The sequence below is a fragment of the Artemia sp. Qi Xiang Cuo genome, chromosome 10 (genome assembly GCF_049724085.1).
Source record: "Artemia sp. Qi Xiang Cuo chromosome 10, ASM4972408v1, whole genome shotgun sequence".
In the NCBI taxonomy this organism is placed as follows: Eukaryota; Metazoa; Arthropoda; class Branchiopoda; order Anostraca; family Artemiidae; genus Artemia; species Artemia sp. Qi Xiang Cuo.
This window is the reverse complement of record NC_142803.1, coordinates 41,669,732-41,689,212: the sequence shown is the minus strand read 5'-3', so window position 1 is coordinate 41,689,212 and position 19,481 is coordinate 41,669,732. Positions and strand designations below refer to the sequence as shown.

At 37.9% G+C, this 19,481-nt stretch overlaps 2 protein-coding genes across 2 annotated transcripts in view; both read left to right on the top strand.

Annotated features, from left to right (window-relative positions):
* LOC148947773 (uncharacterized) overlaps positions 1-19,481 on the top strand; it is a 307,493-nt gene that overhangs the window by 40,958 nt on the left and 247,054 nt on the right. Inside the window, exon 2 of the mRNA XM_089096004.1 lies at positions 11,511-12,060. Coding sequence (XP_088952130.1) covers positions 11,567-12,060 — 494 coding nt within the window. The 5' untranslated portion in view covers positions 11,511-11,566. The remainder of the gene's footprint in view (positions 1-11,510; positions 12,061-19,481) is intronic.
* LOC148947774 (uncharacterized) lies at positions 5,410-5,907 on the top strand. The gene has a single exon (XM_089096005.1). The coding sequence runs from the start codon at positions 5,410-5,412 to the stop codon at positions 5,905-5,907; it is 498 nt and encodes a 165-aa protein (XP_088952131.1).

The window sequence follows — 19,481 nt, the reverse complement described above, 5'->3', positions numbered from 1 at the left end:
AAAAAACTTGACTTAGCAACATTTAGGGCAAGGCAATTTACATCAAACCAAAGAACGACTTTCTCAAAAAAGTCAACTAATTCGGGAAGTATCGCAGACTCAGTTCCTACTACAGTACCAATGGTACTGTCACCAGCGAAAGCAACGAGAGTGTCCACATCCCGCGAAAACGATGGATTTTTTTAGCATTGAAAGATTCAGGATGACATAGGTGACAGCAAACTGCAGGTTTTTGTTTCTTAACCGCAACTATAAGGTCATTAAAATAAATCAAAAGCAGAAACGGTTCAAGAACAGCGCCTTGAGGAACACCAAACTCAACTTCAGACGAAAAGTGGAAAGGGAATCTACGGAGATAGTTCTATCTGACAAATAGGAATCAAACCCTTTATGAGCCTGTCCTCTTAAACCATTGTGTGATAGCTTATACAGAATAATCTCATGAGTTAAAGAGTCAAAAGCCTTATGGACATCTAGGAATATAGCAGCAGGAATCAAACCAGAGTCAAGCACGGGGTGGAGAAAATTTGAAAGAGTTACATACGCATGCTCCGTAGAATGTTTACCTCGGAAGCCAAACTGAAAATCATGAAAAAATCTTTTAGCCTCTAGAAAAGCAAGTAGACGGGAAAGCATGGTCTTTTCAAAAATTTTGCTGAAAACAGACAGCAAAGATATAGGACGAATAATTGGCTGGATCATTTGTTGGTCCACCTTTATATAAAACAATTACTCTAGCTCACTTAAGAGAACTGGTGAAAATCCCATTTTCAAAAAAAAGATTTATAAGCTTAGTCAATGGAGAAATAATTGAAGGAAGAATGAACTTAACTACCACAGTTGGAATACAGTCAGGGCCAGACGACGAAGAACCCTTCAAGCTATTTACAATTCTGGCTACTTCAACATCAGAAGCAGGATATAACACCATCGATTTGAGACAAGGCGGACCAAGACAAGATTTGTAATCTGGTTGTGACTGTGATGACCTGACTGAAGAAGCAGTGGTTTTCCCAATATTGGCAAAATATGACGTAAATGCTTCTTGAACAGATGGAACACCCTCAACAACCACATTACCAACTACAAGACTTGGAGGGATAGAAGGAGCCGGAGAAGAATGCTTGAAGACGGAATTTATCACTTGCCAACTTTTTCCAATATCTTTCCCACAATCCGACCATTTTTTGGAATAATAAAGGAATTTAGCCTTCCGGCATAAAGAATTGAAAACATTCCTGTAGAGTTTGAATCGCTGAAGACGTGCAACATTCAAAGATTGCTTTGCTGACTTAAAAGCTTTCCAAAGATTATTTTTTCTTCTTCAACTCTTTAGAATACCATGGGTCATCCATGTGTTAAGAGGAACAGATCTTTTTTACCTTAAAGTAGAGGGGGATACGTCAAATATAGCAAAAATATATGACGTCACGTATATATGAGGGGGATACGTCACGTATATATGACTTCAAATATACGTCAAATATAGTATAGGGGCAGATACGTCAAATAAAGGCTCCTTCACTGACTCAAACTTTGAACAAAAGGCACTATCCTCACAAAAAATATTCCATGTCCTCTTAGCTAAATGGGATCTAAGGCGGATCAATTCATTCAAACCAAACCTAAAAGAAGCTAAAGCAGATGCTTGAGTGTCCCTATTCAATGTTTTTTCAAGGTTAAAACTGGAAAATACAGGAAAATGGTCTGAAGTATCACTCACTACAGAATTCCGAACCAAATTAAGAGACGAAAAAATGTTCTCAATTAAAGACGCTGACTTATCAGTTACACGTGTGGGAATACAGATTGTTGGTAGAACCCCAGCAGCAAGCAAATCTGAGAGAAAATCCACAGTAGTAGAGGAAGCCATGTCAATTAGATTTAAGTTAGAGTCTCCCATTATTACAAGATCACATGGACGTCTGTCTATTAAATCCAAGACCTCAGCAAGGACCTGAAGAAAAGAAGGGATGGATCCACTGGGAGATATATAAACATTACCAATTACCAAAACCTTATTTTGTAATTTGATTTCAATAAACTGGGATTCAAAAACCCCTTCATCATTCCTTGACAGATCGCTTCGAACAGTATAGGGAAGAACATCAGAAATATTCATTACTAGACCACCCTTTGCCATCCTTCTGCGATTTAGTCGCTCCATTTTGTAACCGGGTACATCTAAAAGCATTTCGTTGCTAGAATTAAAGAAAGTTTCATATAATCTGATAACATAAGTTACTTGGAACGAAAGTAAATCCTTAGACAGATACGCACAAGGAAAAAAAAAAAAAAAAAATAAGTAAAATACACATAATATATGATTGGCAAGATACTAAAAATATTAAAAAAAAAAAAAAAAAAAAAAACTTATTTTTAGACACAGTCGACTAGAGTATGAATTTTTCTAGTGACACTTTCACCGTTAGGTCTTGCCAAAATTTGCCCACGATCAGTCCAAACATATCTATGGCCAAATTTGTCCTTTGCGGCATACAGGATCTTACGTCGCCTCTTTGTCAATGCTTCCAATAGGAAAATTCCACTTGAAGCTAAACTGGCTTTTACTTTGAAGACTTTCTTCACTATATCACTATTCACAAATTTAACTAAAACAGGAGGGGCTTTGTCGAAAGGGAGATATCAGTTAAAGTAGCAGATATTTTGAATCTGTAGATATTCCTAATTTAGATAACATCTATTTCAGTCGGGTTCATTTTGGTTACGAAAACTTGCAAGATTGTTACTTGGAGGTCAGATCCCGACTGCTGCTTAACACCATGCAAAATTAGCGAAACAAGTAGCACTTCTTGTTCAAATGCATCTAGTTTCATCTCAATTTTCATGATTTTCTTTTCTTGATTTATAATATGGTTCCGAAGAGTTTTAAGCGACTGTTCGATTTTTTCAAATTTTGGTTGCTAAGAAAGAGCAATCGCGTCATATATTTGACAAATAATGTCACGGGATGACTAACGGAATGAATCAGCCTCCGACAACCTCTCATTAACCTTCTTAGTAATATTTCGCATTTAGTCTCGCTTAGTTTGTGACTTTATCCATTAACGAAGCACATTCTTCTGTATTAGATTCCTTAATTGTTAATGCATTATATGCCTTGGAAAGGGATTTATAAATATCGGGCGAATTCTTCAATTCCCCAAATGCAGCCTTTACACCTGGAGTATGTTTCGTTGAAGTTCGGCTGACGCTTGGATTATATTCTGACATGTTGGCTTCAACAAGTCTGTATTCATCATGTGTCCCATAGCAAAATACCAAATATGATGGCTTTCCCTTACTATCCTTGGACACTTTGAGTATCTTTACTGGCCAATGAGGATAATTTTTGAAGTTAGCTAACGCGATATCAAACTCTTTAAATGCAGGCATTTCCTATTAAGGAGAGGACAAAAGTAAAAGCACCTTATCTTTATGTAAGGTAAGAACCTCAGTGGAAAATGTATTAGAAATAATGTTCCAAAGATTCCATAATATAATCCGAAAGATTCTATATAATCCACTAATATCAGTCTATTTCAACACCAATTAGTTTGGCACCAAAGGTGAACACAGGTCAATTCGGTCACAGTATGTTTACTCAATGAAAGCTGGTTCAGTACTGACAGTTTGTTACCACGAACTGTTTGATAGGGGTTTTGAACCCTACTCATTATTTTCGGCTCGTTTTGAATTTGACTCTGTTATTTATTTTAATTTCTGTGCGTTTTTGGTTTCATTTATTTATTGATGCTGATTTGTGATATTTGTATGTTTGGTAGATTGTCTGATTTTATTTTTGTTCATTTTTGGTTTAATGGAGTTCTTTACTTTTTTTTTGAAAAACTTGTTTGGTGTAAAAAGTTTTTTGATTAATAAAAAATAATAAAAGTTAAAAAAAAAAGTGGAACAAATACCTAGTATAAACATGATTGGCAAATATAGCAGTATACAAAGTAAAAAGAAAAAATTAAATGATGAAAAATCCAATTAAATTAATGGATCAAATAAGCTTAAATATCTACCGGAGCTGAAATACGGTTTGATAATCAATAAGCTCGAATTTAATAGCCCATTGAATGTTCAAGCTAATTTCGTGAATATACTGAAAAAAAATTCTAAAGGTCTCAGGAATTTAGAGTTGACAAATTTAGCGTTTAAAGAAGCGGACTTTTATATTGCAGTGAAAATTGAAAATACTGTTGTGGTCTCAGTCTATATGCCAACGAACTACAGGAATGTCCAATCTGACAATAAGTTTAATATTTCTTGTGGAAAAGTAGCCGCTGTTGCTACATTATGCGCGGTGGAAAAACTTTCATGTATTATTGCCGGAGATATGAACTCTAACCTCTCTGATGCTAATGATCCGAGTGGTCAAATCCTGCTTGGTGCCTGCCCAAGTCTGCGGGTACTGAGAAACAGAGTAGACTTCACGTATGTGCGTAATTCCGGTTCCACGTCCTCGCTCGACTTTCTGCACGGCTCTCCCGACTTGAGGATTCACGGTGACTGTGAGGTTGATATCGGCTTCTGTGTTTCTGATCACCTTCCAGTGGCTAATACCTTCATTATTAATGACCTCCTGAATAATACCCCAAATGATACTCCAAAAAAGAAAAAGTGGTTCCAGAAGACTGAATGGCAAAAAGCTAATTTAGCCTTGTTCAGGTCTGTGTGTGACGGAATCCTGGAAAAGATTAAAGTCCCGTTCCAGCTACTACTCCAAAGCTCGCCGATTGCATGTGATGAGAAACAAATACTTCTAAATATCTACTGTAGTGAAATAACTCACGCCTTGCGCTGTGCAGAAAAAAGCCACGGTTCCTGTTCGTAAAGTGAGAATTGGGTCAGAAGTTCCAGGATGGTCAGAAAACCAAGCTATGGTTAATACGTGTCAACAAGCTAAAATGTGGTATAGTGTGTGGATTGATTCGGGCCGTCCTAAACAAGGCGTTGTAAGCAACGCCTGATTGTATACAAAGCGGCAGTTCTCCAAATGTCTCGCCTTGCATCGCTCTCGTGTGATTGAGGAAAACAGTGAGTTCCTATGAGTCCATCCAAATAAAATTTGGAAATTCATCAAGAAGAATCGATCTTCAAAAGCGCTCAGTAACGAATCCTCCCCTAGTGAAAGTGACCACTCCAACCTCCCGACCTCCTAGGCGGGAATCAGGGCCTGATAAGCACGAGTGCTCCCAAGCTATGGTTGGGGCCTCGGAGCGAGGATTCACGCCCCCGTCCCTAGCGAGCCGGGAGGAGAGCCCTAAGTTGCGCCTCACAGCGGTGGAGTGGTGTAACATTCTATTAGTAGCCTAGCCCGACAAATAGAATGGCTAACGCAACGGGGCGCCAAGGGTCTGGGGAGCCATTGGTTAAGTTAAATCCTATGAAACACCTATGTATATGGAAGATCAAATGCAGAGAGATACTACTAGTACGGCGTTCGTGGTAGTCGAAGTGGACCAGGTCAGGGTGGTGCCTGGCCCAACAAGTATGCAAGCCGCCCGATCAAGAAAACATCTGAATATTGGTACTTGGAATGTTCGCAGCTGCAAGCTGGTATCCATGCAACTGCTCCTTGCAAGGGAGTTGCAAAAGTATAAAATCAACGTTTGTTGTCTGTCAGAAACAAGACTTAATGATGTTCTGTCCAAAAAGTTGACCGTTTCTGAAACGGACTCATTCCAGTTCTATAACTCGGGTCCCAATGATGGTTCCAGCCAGCAAGGAGTTGGGTTCCTAATAGACGGTCCTACTGCATCATGCATCACCTCTTTGGAGCCAGTGTCACCAAGGATCGCCATGATCAGACTGAGAGGCCAAATTGGCCACATAACCATACTAGCCATGTACGCTCCGATAGGGGACATTAGTAAAGCGGTCAAATATATCTTTTATTAGGACCTACAAAGAATAATCGACAAGACTCCAAGGCGTGACATGCTCTTTGTAGCTGGAGACTGGAACACCCGGCTTGGCAGAGTAGACCCCGACACAGCAGCAGTTATTGGCCGCCACACCGTTGGTGACAGATGCATCAATGGAGAAAGGCTCTTACAGATACAACAACCTATGCGTCACAAACACTCTCTTTGAGCACAGAGCCTCCACCTCGTAACATGGCGTCCGAACAATGACGTAACAACGGCTCAGATTGACCACATCTTAGTCAGCAGAAGATGGAGGAGCTCCTGCACAGATTCCCGGGTATGCAGAGGAGCAGACACAGGATCTTTAAATGGATCTGATCACTATCTCCTCACTTGCAAAGTCCGTTACCGCCTTAGTAGGCAGAAGTGACAGAAGGCAGGGAAGCGCTTTGATGTTTCGAAACTAAGATGCCCGGAAATCAAAGCCGACTTCGAGTTAAAGCTAAGCAACCGGTTCGAAGCCTTGAATCGTCTCTCACTCGTCGATGAAGAATGGGCGCAGATAAAAATTGCGACACAGGACATAGCTGAGGAGGTGCTTGGCCAAAAAAACAAAAACAGCGAGCCTGGATCTCTGACCACACCATAGAACTAGTTGAGAAGAAGCAACCCCTTGTGGGAGGTGCAAAAGAACCCTTAAAAGTAGCCCGCAAAGCAGTTAAACAGTCACTGAAACAGGCCAGAGAACAGTACTGGTCAGATCTGGCGAATGAGTTGGAAAAAGCGTCCAGGCGCCATAACAGCAGGAAAGTGTTAAAACTACCTAAAGAAGTGACTGGAAAAGCTCCTGTAAAGGTTGAAACACTGAAAGATAAGTCTGGAGAACTCATCCGAACAGAAGAAGGACGCATGAAACGCTGGCGAGAGCATTTTTCTAAGCTACTGAACCCTGTCAAACCCCCGTGAGATCTACCTGCCTTCTCAAGTGCTGCTAGAGAGCCCTACGCAGTAAACCTCGATCCGCCAAGTATTGCGGACGTACAAAAAGCGCTGAAGTGCATGAAAAACAATAAAACTCCTGGAGAGGATGGTATCCCTTCTGAAATGTTCAAGTCCTCACCAACTCTACTATGCCGCCTAACCGACCTTTTTGTCCAGGTGTGGACGACAAAGACCTTCCCAAAAGACTGGAAAGTATCAGTCCTCGTTCCGCTATACAAAAAGGAGATAAGGCCATTTGCGGAAACTATAGAGGCATCTCCCTGATCGACCATGCCATGAAGATCTTCTGCGTCATTCTTTTGAATCGATTCAAAGACGCACGTGACAAGTTAACCCGTCCTGAACAAGCAGGCTTCAGACCAGGCAGAGGCTGTCCAGAACAGATATTGACGATTCGCCTCATCCTTCAGCAGTACACCAGGTTTCATCTACCCCTTCTCATCGCCTTTATTGACTTTGCTGCTGCCTTCGACTCTCTCATCAGAGAGGAGCTATGGAGAATTATGGCTGAAGACGGTGCGCCACAGGAGATCATTGAGGTACTCCGAAGTGCGTATAAGGACACCGAGACTTGCGTCCGTTTTTCCGGCAATGACACCCCTAAGTTTCCAGTGGAGTTCGGGGTAAAGCAGGGATGCCCCCTTTCACCTATATTATTCAACTGCGCGAAAGTCTGGATCATGTATACTGCACTGAGAAACCACAACGGAATAGTCTTCAGACAAATAGATGGTTTCCTCCAGCCCCTGACAGATCTGGACTTTGCAGACGATGTTGCTGAGCTGGAAACTACCGCCGACAGCTTACAAGGCATGATCGACGATACCTACGAGGTCTCAAAGCGCATCGGACTGGCCATCAGCGGCGCAAAGACTAAAGTATTGGCTCTCAACCAACCTGCTCCTTGCCAAGTTACCCTCGACGGTGAGCCAATAGAAAGCGTTGAGGAATTCATGTATCTTGGCTCTATCATAACACCAGATGGTGGAGCTGAAAGGGATACTTCTGCCCGCATAGCAAAAGCCTGGGGAGTGTTTACTAGTCTGAAAAAAGCATTATGGACCAGACGAGAGATCTCAACCAAAACAAAAGTCAGAATCTATGGTGCAACTGTTCGAGCAGTACTACTGTATGCTTGCGAGACATGGCTGATCAAGACTGAAAATGCGAGAACTTTGGATTTTTTCTACCACCGCTGCCTTCGTTACATCCTCCGCATTAAGAGATGGGACAGGATTTCCAATAGTGAAGTAAGGAGTCGCTGTGGCCAATCAGAAGAGCTATCGCTTATCATTAAAAGGCATCGCCTGAAGGTCCTCGGCCACACATTGCGCCGACCCAAAGGCACGATATGTCGATACGCCCTTATCTTCGAAGCAGCCCCCTCCTGGAAACGTAAACCAGGAGGACAAAAGAAGAACCTGTGGCAGAAATACAAGGAGGACCTGGAACCGTGGGGAGGATTCAGGAGACACGGTTCGAGATGGGACAAAGACTGGCTGAAGATCGCCAGAGAAGCTGCAGTCGATAGGTCCAAGTGGTCGTCGGAAGTCATCCCAAGATCCTTTGGTGCCGGGCAGGACAGTTCATCGTCTGGTTCCCGCCGAAGGTAAAGTAAGTAAGTAAGTAGTGAAAGTGAATGGAATAGTTATTTCCAGAGCGAGTTTGCTTCACCTGATCCTGAATTGGAATGTACGTTTGAGAGAGATCTTGATCTCTGTTTAGAATCTTTGGAACCGGATCTTGGCCACGTAGTGAGTGTGTCGGATGTTCTTTCGGTTATCCGTAAACTAAAAAAGAAGTAGTCTAAAGGAGTAGATAATATCTGTGGTATGCATCTGATTCTCGGTAGTGAACTGTTAACAGTACATCTAGCACTTATGCTCCAAATGATTTTTAGTTGCGGTCTAGGGCCAGATATTTATTGTACCGGTGTAATCACCCCTGTCATCAAGAAAGGTTGAGACCCATCTGAATGTTGTTCTTACCGCCCAATAACCGTTGCTCCCGTTTTTTGTAAATTGATGGAGTTATTAGTTATTGGGGAGATAAAGTATGTTTGTAGTACGCAGTTCGGTTTCAGGAGAAATATTAGCCACGAGCACGTGCATAGCCTATTGTCTAATGTTTTGTTGGATGCACACGCTAAAGGAGAAACCGTGGTACTTGCAGGCCACGACATCCGCGGGGCTTTTGATTTGGGTATCCATCACAACTGCTTGTCTCTGCGTTTAAGAGAGGTCTTGACAGATCTATAATTGCTACATGTATTTTAAGTTGAAGGTTAGAGTAAGGGTACTAAAAAACCAGAGCCCGACAGTATCCGATTTCCTCATACCAGTACGAAAAGGCATTCGCCAAGGGGCTTTATCATCACCGCCTCTTTATAATGACAGTATCATCGAGGCTCAGAAGACGGTGAAAACGTGCTTTATTTTTCGTCGAATTGATTTGTCTCTTGTTAATTATGCAGACGATATTTTAAATCTGAGTAAATCCGTCAGTGGCATAGAGAGTAATTTCAGAGTTTTGTCTAACGATTATGCTAACAAAGGCCTAGAATTCAACTCCAGCAAAAGCAAGGTGGTCGTCTTTAATTGTCGTAAGAAAGAGTTGGCGCCTGTCATATTTGCACTAGGTAGTAATACTGTAAAAAAGGGAGTAAAAAGGGAGGCTTTGAATAGATTGGGGTGGAGGAGGATCGTGCGTAGCTGTGTTGGCCTCAGGCGGCTTGGTGCTACGGTGAGTTGTTAGTAGTAGTAGTAGTAGTAGTAATACTGTTGCTGCAGCAGCATCAACGACTTACCTTGGTTTGCCAATTTCTCATATTGATAAACTCGTATTTTCTTCCGCCATTTTGATTTGAGGCACCTAGCGGCATTACGGTACAACTTAGGTTATTTTAAGCTCTTATTCAGAACATCTACTATAAATTACCCCATAATAGCTTTTTTGAACGACCGTGTTTTTGCATTTTGACAAACTCGTATTTTGGTCTGCCATATTAGATTTCAAACCACTTAGCGGCGTTCCGAGGAAAAATTTCGTTTAATAATCAAGCCATATTAAAGAGCATGCTCGAAAGAACATCTCAGCTAATTTTGGTGCTTTCCTCGAACACAGAAGTATTCTGGTGTTTTTTGACGCTTTTCACCCACGCTAATATGGCAATTCCACTTTAGATCACCATTGGAGGGATGCCATGGATTTTGAAACAATTTAAAATAAATAGGCCTGCTCAATCTAGTATCATTGCAATTAAAATTCGACTTTTATCATATTGCTATTGTGTAATAGTTACATTATTGAAGCATTGAAAAGATCAAACTTGAGATGAAACGGCTGATAGATGAAAATGAGAATTTTGGATTATACAGTGTCATATTTTAATACAATGTCATTATATTATTATTCAATGTCATATTTTGGATTATACAATGTCACTCATAATTTTTACTAAAAAAAAGAAAAAAAGAAAAAAAAATCGAGATGTAGTTCCTCTTTCTTTGAAAATCAAATTCAGGGTAAGCCCAAATATAACACTAGGCACAAAATTTAATGTTTTATAGACGTGGGCTTGAAACATTGAATTTCACAGTGGAATTTAATCTATTTCCACCTTTTCCTATAATTATGCAAATATTACCGTTCAAATAACTATTGACGGTAAATTTCAAAGTAATGAGAATTTTCCATGTAAAAAAAGAATTTATACTTTTATATGTAAATAATTTTATCAATAATACATTTTTATAATCAAATTCAGTTTTGTAAATTTTGGTTTCTATTGACAATTGTCACTCTACTTACCATTGATTACTGCAAAAAGCTGTAATCGACTGGGTAGTTGTCGTTCCACGGCACCCACATTGAATGTTTAATCCAAATATATGCAGAACAAAGGAAGGTTAGGGGGAAAGCTACCTCTCCTCACATTTACCTATAGGACCTCTCATTGAAAGTTAAAAATTTTGGGGTAAGAAATTTATAGATTTCATTATGCCGACGCAGAAAATGTAGAGGGTGGGAGCAAGCTGCATTTTCAAAACATAGGAAGGGGAAAAGTTTGATGTTTTTTCAATTTTTTAATGAAAATTCAAAAACAAAGTCATTTCCCTTAAAACAAAACCTCAATAAAGGGTAATTTCAAAATTATGGGGGAGTAACTGCCCCTACCCCAATTGGTGCCCCTTATTGAAATCCCTTCTCAAAAGTTCTCAGATGTGCTGATATGATAGTGCAATTGTCAAAAACATCACCCTTTTTGCAGCTAGCTTAGTCCTTTTTTTCTATTATACAAAATGTCTTTCGCTATTAGCTTTTGATGAATAGATCTAAGCTCAATAAACTTAACACACTTGGATTCACCATAAAAAACAGTTTCTATGTATCTTTTCTTTTTTTTTAAACCAAAATCTACTTTTTGGCTACTACCTATATTTCTTTGCCAAGAAATGTTTGATTTTACCTTTACTTTTCAGAGTATTTCGTTTTATTAATTTGAATATTTCTAAAATTTTTATCCTATAACTGGATCTAACTTATCGAGCTATTACTCAGGTAAAACAACTTGACAAACAAACCCTTGTGATTATGCTAAGAAATATAACTAAATAATCTGTTTTGATTTAGGGAAGCACCTTTTACTCCGACGTCTCCCTTACTCTCCTGGTCCCCTGTAATCGAGTATGGGTATCATAACAAGCAAGAATAACAGGATTGGTCACATTTTCAATCACTGCTACGAAGTTGATTCAGTCACATCCCCCAATATAAAAAACCCAACAATTACGATAACTAAGGCTGCCTGGGAAGAAAACAAGAGTATGAGCAATAGTGAATCTTTTTATTCCTCTATTTCTCCAGTAACCAAAAATTATTCGCCAGAGCGATCTAAGCCAATTTTAGAACAGTCAGAAAGTGATCAGAATCACGAGATAGAGGAGATAGCAGCAGCAATTAGCTTATATACAAGTGAAAATAGTGAGTCAGTTAGTTTGGATTACGAAATAGATGCTGGTTCAGAATCTTCGATTATAAACCTACTTGCTGATAAGACCGTAGTAAAAACTCTTGATCTCTGTAACTGCAATGTTCCAAATGATAGAACTATTTCAAGAAGAAGTTTAATTTCAAGTGTTAAAGCTGATGATCAAAACAGCGATGCAGGTAGTGATATAAGGTAAAACTTATCAATACTTTACCACCACAATACGTTTTCATTTTCGTTCTTTATAATATATTTCTCCCTCCAAAATATAATTAAGTTGCCGCTAACCATTGGATAAACCAGGCGAATATTCTTATCAAAAATTAGTTCAGTCCGTATTGGGGTGTTCTACAGTTAATTAAAAAAAAACTGGCAATTATATACTTCAGAAATTGTGTAAGCTTGACAGGTGTCTGTTAAAGACTGAGATGTATCTGCTAGAGGAAGCGTTGTCACTAATTTTGTTACTTTTTAAAATTTTATCAATGAAAATACGAAAGAAAAATGAAGGCATTTTTCAATGAAAAATGCCTTCACGAGAATATTTCCAAATTTAGGGGGGGATCTATGGAAGCAATTGCCCCCCTCCCGAATTTACTTCCGCTGAATATGATGATGCTAAACCTTCAGTGTCCATAAATATTTTCTGAGGGAGTGTGTACAGGGAACGAAAATAACTTTCATTTCTAATCCAAAAAATAGTGAAGGCACGAGAGTCACATAGAATTATAGGAAAACCATAAGGGTTTTAAAATAAGAGATTTTATGGTCATCCATCTCTTCCAAAACTTTTCCCAGGTCTTTCTTTAAATAGGTCTTTGTTAATTGTTTCAAACTCTTGAATCATGGACCATTAACGAAAATAATTGTGAAGTTGCAGTATCATTACGTGGGTCAGGAAGTCTCAACGCAAAGACTATTTTAACAGACAAACTGGGAATATTAATCAATGTTTATCTAGGTTAGTTTGTCTGTCTGTCATTTTTGTCAAAAAATGTTTTCCTTTATTAGAATTATTTTTATGGCCATATGATTTTTGATCTGAATTATTTTGCAAAACTCAATTGCACTCTCAGTGGCTATGTTTATTTTACTGTTTTATTATTTCTGCGAATTGTTGAAAATAAAGGTATCAGTCAATCAATCACTTTAGAGGCATATCAACTTGAATTCAAAATATTGAAGCCACAATTTCATCTGATTTGCATGCAAATTTCCATGGATTGTGCAAAAATGAAGGATAACTGCAAATAAAAGTTTGCAGTGAGTGTAATTGATGGCTAAGCATAAAACCAGATTGCGACTATCTTTTATGAAAAAAAATAATTAAAAATGGAAAATAGTACTGATATTCTTTCTTCTGATGTTGAGTGCACTGTGCTGAAAGTGCTGAAATATAATCACGATATTTGTCAGAAAGGTGCTTTGCAGTAGTTTTGTTTTTTTTTGGTAACAGATTTTGACAAAGAGTAAAAAACAATTTTGTTTTAGAACGATGCGCCAAAGTAAAAAATTCAAAGGGTTGCATTTCACATTACAAAACATATAGTCTTTTAATGTTCTATTAGAAATATTATAGCAGATCTCAAGTTGAAATTTTGGATTTTATTTAAGGTTTTGTTTTATCTTGTTTGCATGTAAACAAAAATATGTAATCTGGCTTATAACGTGCAACATATTTTGTGGATTCTTTGAATACCTTCAGAGATTTATTTTTCTATTTTGGGCAATAAAAGCAACACGGCTATATAGTTCATTGCCCGATTACAGATTTTCAAAATATATTGTAAAATCAAATTTTCCATGGGTGAATTTCAGAATACTGTATGTCAAGGTATATTTATTTAAAGTCAAACCCTTTTATTACTTACCAAAACAAATTTTATTTCACCAAAGATTTTGGATCTATCAGAAACTAATTTTACCAAGTTCTAATTTGAACCTTTGGGCCTCCCCCCCCTTAATGGACACCACACGATTTTAGGATTTTATTTGGTATGTCTCATGCAAATGTGTCTGGCACATAAAGAACAAAAAATGGAGTCAAAAGTCCATAAAAGGAAACAAAACTTACTCAGGCCTTCTTAGATGAACAGTAATTAAAAATTATTAAAAATAAGACGAAAAAAATCTTATTGCTGTTGATCTGAGATGGCGATTCTTTGTTTCAAATTTCTGTTTTAAATAGAAAACAAAAAATAAAACAGAGAATCGTCTTCTCAGATGAATAATGATTCCTAATAATTAACAAAAGGGCACAAAAATCGGCCTGATTATTATTCATATGAAAAGATGACTGTTAGTTTTTGATTTTTGTTTTTAAGGATCATCTTTTTATTTGTTTCATGGATTTTTTGTTTATTCTGCTTGTGGCTAGGTCAAGAGAGAAGAGGTATTGGCTGAATCATTTGCATCTTCATTTTTTTTCTCTAGCAGTGAGTTACCTGATTCGTCTCATTGCTTTAAGTTTTCCTCTATTATCTTTTACAATGAGTTGGGATTAAACTACTTTCATAGCGAAACAGGACTTAGTTTGGTTTAGCATAGATTCAGTTCACCGACTTGACTTGGACTGTTTTTGTATTTTTTATGAAATTTTTATCTAGATTAGATATCCAATATAATTAATAATCTACTCCATAGAAGTAGTTTGTCCATGGGATGGGAAATACTTAATTAACGTAACTTGAAAATACAAAGTGAAAAAAAAAAGATAGAGGAAGACAGCTCCATTCTACGGACCAGCCGCATAACTTTATCTTAGATACGCACACGAGCAAAAAACATCAACAAATCACCAAGCCTCCAAGAAACCCAATAAAAAATTTACTCAAGCTTTGGATGTAATACATATCTAATCTTTTTCTTAAATTGAGCAAGATAGATAGAGATTTTTCTTCAGTCATCTAAATTATTTCAAGCCTTAACCTTTTATAATAAAACTAAAATTTGGATCTAAATATGATGGACATGGTGCAAAAAAACTCTCGCTCTGGTGGGTATCATACTTGCGGAAAGTGGACCAAGAAGCAAATGCACTTGAAACACATTCGACCATTCGATGTTTATAATATTTAAGCACTAATGTTAATGTGCGGTAAGCACTAAGGCCAGCTGCTGGCATGATATTAATTTGCTCATAAATATTTTGTACCGAGTCTTAGATTGACTTACCATTAAACTCTAATACAATTTTAGTGTTAGGGAATTATTCCAATCCATACAGATGTATAATACAAAATATGACGATGGATATTGGAAAAAATAAAATAAACGGAGTATAAAAATAGGAAAACCATGTTTCAATTTGTGCAGTTTTGATTGAAGACTTAAGGTTGTTTCTATAAGTTGAAATTTGATCCTTTAAATAAATTGAAAGACTGATTGATTGATAAAAGTTGGAATTTGATTCTAAAAAATTGGAAAGTTGGAATTGGTACTAAAAGTTGGAATTTGATTGTCTTTCCATCCAATCAGCGCTTGACTTATTTTTACACTGGTTTGGGATTTAGCCCTGCTTGAGATTAAATCAGTACTTGTCATGTTTTGAACTGAGTCAGTACTTGGATTGGACTGTGCTTGATTTTTCGGATTTGAGATCCTTTCATAATTTCAGTTTAAACAAGGTACGATATTTCTACATTTGCAAAACCAAAATAATGGGGATTTAGGGGGAAGGAGGAGGTCCTGGATCTCTCCATTTAAATTCTTCAAATCATTTAAGTTTCAATAACAATTAGAACGTCAACTGTTTCTATGAAAATATATCTATAAAGAATAAGCTAGTTGTGAAATTTGCTGTTATGTAATTTCCCTCATTCTCCATCGGCTATGTCTCGACTTGAGGCACATTTTTACCTTTTGGTCATTTTGAGTGGAATATATTCTAAGGATTTAGGACAAATAGCAAGGACAAGTAGCAAACTTGTTGCCCAGCCAGGCAGCGTCGGGGAACAAACAGTGTTGCCATTTCAGAAAGCCTCAGGGGGGGAAGCAAAGATCAATTTTTGGCCCCCTTCAGACCCAAAATATAATTACTCTGTTTCGTACATTATCTAAATTTTACTTTTTACAGCCTGGTTAGGGGCCGAAAAATCGTTAAATGAGAGAACATATACCACAAATAATAAAACTGAAAATTACGTACAGTTACTTAACCAATGGATATCTCCGTGGCTTCATTTTTGCGAAGTCATCCACAAGCCTTTAAAAATCGAGCTCCATCACTGCAGCCTTTTCAGAGAACATAAGGAGCAAATGCAAAAGTCGCTTGTTGTCCAATGTTGTACGAAGGTAGTCCTTCACAAATGTCAACACAGAGAAAAATCGTTCATTTGAACATGTTGTGAGCGGGAGTGTGAGGACTACCCTCATGATCTCAAGAACCTCAGAATAAGCTTCTTTCAATCCTCCTAGGCTTTCGAAAAGATTTAAAGCATTTGCCGGTTCCTGTGGAAACTACGACACATATGCACGAGCTATCAAAGCTTGACTCTTCAGCTCTATAATATCTATGTATTATCGAAGCATTATCGAAGTATGTCACGATCTCGAGAAGTGAATCTTTGTTCATGAAGTCTTGAGATTTGGGGTTAAAGGATCGTGTTGCTTCTAGTACTGCCAGCTGGACAGTAAAACACTGTTCAAACTCATTTACCGCTCTGTCCAAAACCTCGTAGAACTATCTTCGCATTTTCTCTTCGGTTCTTGTGCCCTCCCAAGTGTTCAAGTTCTCTTAATTTTAAAACTAATTACACTCACAACAAAAGTTAAAAGTTAAACACTATAATACATTATACAACAAAAAAGAAAATCATTAAAGAGGGTTCCCCCATAATTCTATTGGGGGCGTTATATGGATGATGTAATATCGCTCTGGAATTATGGGGAAAATGATCTTTGGGGCTTTCTAGATCACCTTAATACATATGACCAAAATTTACAATTTACCTTAGAAATTGAAACTGCAAATAAATTAACGTTTCTGGATGTATTAATCATGCGTAACATTGATCAACTGGATTTTACAATTTACAGAAAACCCACACAAAATAACAGATATCTACATTTTAAATCTAATCACCCCCACAAGTTAAAAGAGGTGTTGTTACATCTCTTGTTGATCGTACCCTAAACATTTGCTCTGAATCTTACATCACAGATATAACCCCAGTTACTCGCCAAAGAGGGGTTTATCAAGTACCATGTGACTGTGGCCATTTTATGTTGGTAGAACCCATCAAAATTTAGAAAAACCGCCTATAACAACACAAAGATGACATAACTAAAGCTTTAAATTCTAATAGTACAAATATTTCCTTTGATTCTGCTTTAAGAATTCATATACACGATAACCCTAGTCATAAAATGCTTTTTCAAGAAACTCGCCTTATTAGCAATGATTTAGGCATAAAACAGGTTGTTCGAGAGGCAATTGAAATTAAAATCAAAATAAATAGTAATATTTCTTTAAATAGAGATTTGGGGGAATATTCGCTTAATGCCCTATACACAAACTTAATTAAAAATGATTTAACTAATTAAATTAAAAAAAAACAGTAAATAACTCCGCTCAACCCTTTACAAATAGACCATCTAGGCTGGCTGCCAAGAAGGCGAGATTAGCTTTAAAAGCTTGTCTATAAGTATTTTTATTCCATTTGAATGAATTGTTCTCTGTCCACTTCGCTTGGTGTACTAGTCCTGGTTGAACTTCCTTGAAGTAATGATAATAGCGCTGTTTTAAATTTTTTTTAAAAACTCTTTTCAGTTTTAATGATTGAATTTTAATGTAAGTTTCTTTTGTATTGTTTTTCATTCTTTCGTTGGTGTTGCTGAGGACGGCCCTTGGATATAGGGTCGAAATATTCATTTAAAGTTGCGTTCCACTGTCTTGTATAAAAATTTCCCTGTTGTTCTACTTATTGTTTATGGTAACTAGTTCTCCGTTAAAATGGACAGAATTTGAGAAAGCGACAGCAGGGCATGAGAAAGTCGAGAAAAGATGATAAAATGGATCCCTGATGAATTCAAAACGGTGCGGTTGTCAGCAAACAACTGCAATAGCTTCATTAGGCTACGACAGATTTTTGACCAATGATTCATCTGTACCTGTGACGGAACTAGCCGTGTCGTCTGCGAATAGTAGAGCAAGTCCATCACCTGCAATTGCGTCCATTAGGTCATTGACATATATTAGAAACAGTAGTGGTCTAAGAATTGAACCTTGCGGTACTCCTATTTATCCTGAACATTGGCTTTTTACCAATCTTACTGTACCTCCATCCACAAAGTGATTCCTACCAGTAAGGTAAGACTGGATGAGTAAGAGAGCAATGTCTCTTATTCCGCAGTTGTCTAGCTTACTCAGAATAATCAGATGACAAATCGTATCAAATGCTTTCTTCACATGCACAAATAATGTAGCTGGTGTTTCGTCCCGGTCCACTGCATCATTTAGAAATTGTTGTAAAACCAGTATAGCATGTTCGGTAGAGTGCCCAAGCCTGAATCGAAACTGTTGCATGATGAAGAAATTAGACTTAGTCGGATAATTCATTACTCTGTTGTAGATCCAACGCTCCATAATTTTCGAAAAACCAGAGTGAATAGAGATAGGGCGGTAGTTCGAAGGCTGCTTGGGGTCGCTAACTTTGTGGAGGGGTATAACCCTCGCCGACTTGAAAACAGTGGGAAAGATTCCGTCCTTAAAGCAAGAATTAATAACATGTGCGATAATGCTGACACAACAATCCATGGTCTTCTTGATGAAGTAAGTTGACGATGCATCTGGACCTTCGGAGTGACCGTTTTTCATGGCTTATACAGTCTTCAGGAGTTCGTCTTCAGAGACGGGTGACAGAAACATAGAGGAGCTAGATGATGAAGGTAGGTATTTTTTGTAATTATCTCTGCCGATAGTTGACCGGTTGTAGGTTTTCTCTTTGGTTACCTCTCCAATACCTGCAAAAACATCGTTGAGCGTGTTGGCTACTTCTTGTTGCGATGTTGAAAGTATTTCATCTGGCTTCATCATGGTCTTAGGAAATGCGTTGTTGTTGTTTTTTGCTTATTCAGGCATTCATTTATTAGAGTCCAAGTCTTCTTTGGTGATCCTTCTGCTTCTTGAAACTGTTTATGGTAATGTGCCTGTTTAGCTTCCCTAAGCAGGGATGTCAAAGTGTTTCTATAGCTTTTGAATTCGATACAAAATTCATAAAGATTATCAATATATTGCCTGAAGAGCATATTTTTGTGCTCAATACTGGTAAGTAATCCTTGCGCGATCCATAGCCTTTTCGGTGTTGTATACTTGCCATAGCGCCTTTTCGAAAAGAGGGCAGGTAGAGTCAACAGTAGATGAGAATTTCTCAACAAATAGAGTAGCCATTGCGCCTGAGTCAGCTTCATGATAAACTGAGTTCCAATTGGTAGAAGCTAATGTGGCTCTCAATTTTCTTATAGAATTATCATCAATTATCCTTCTTACTTTTATATTCCTATTTGATTTCCCACGGTTAATTGAAAATTCAACAAATAGGATAAAGTGAGTAGAGATGCCTCAGGAGGTCCCGTACGTACACCAAATATGTGCATAGAGTCATTAGGGAGAA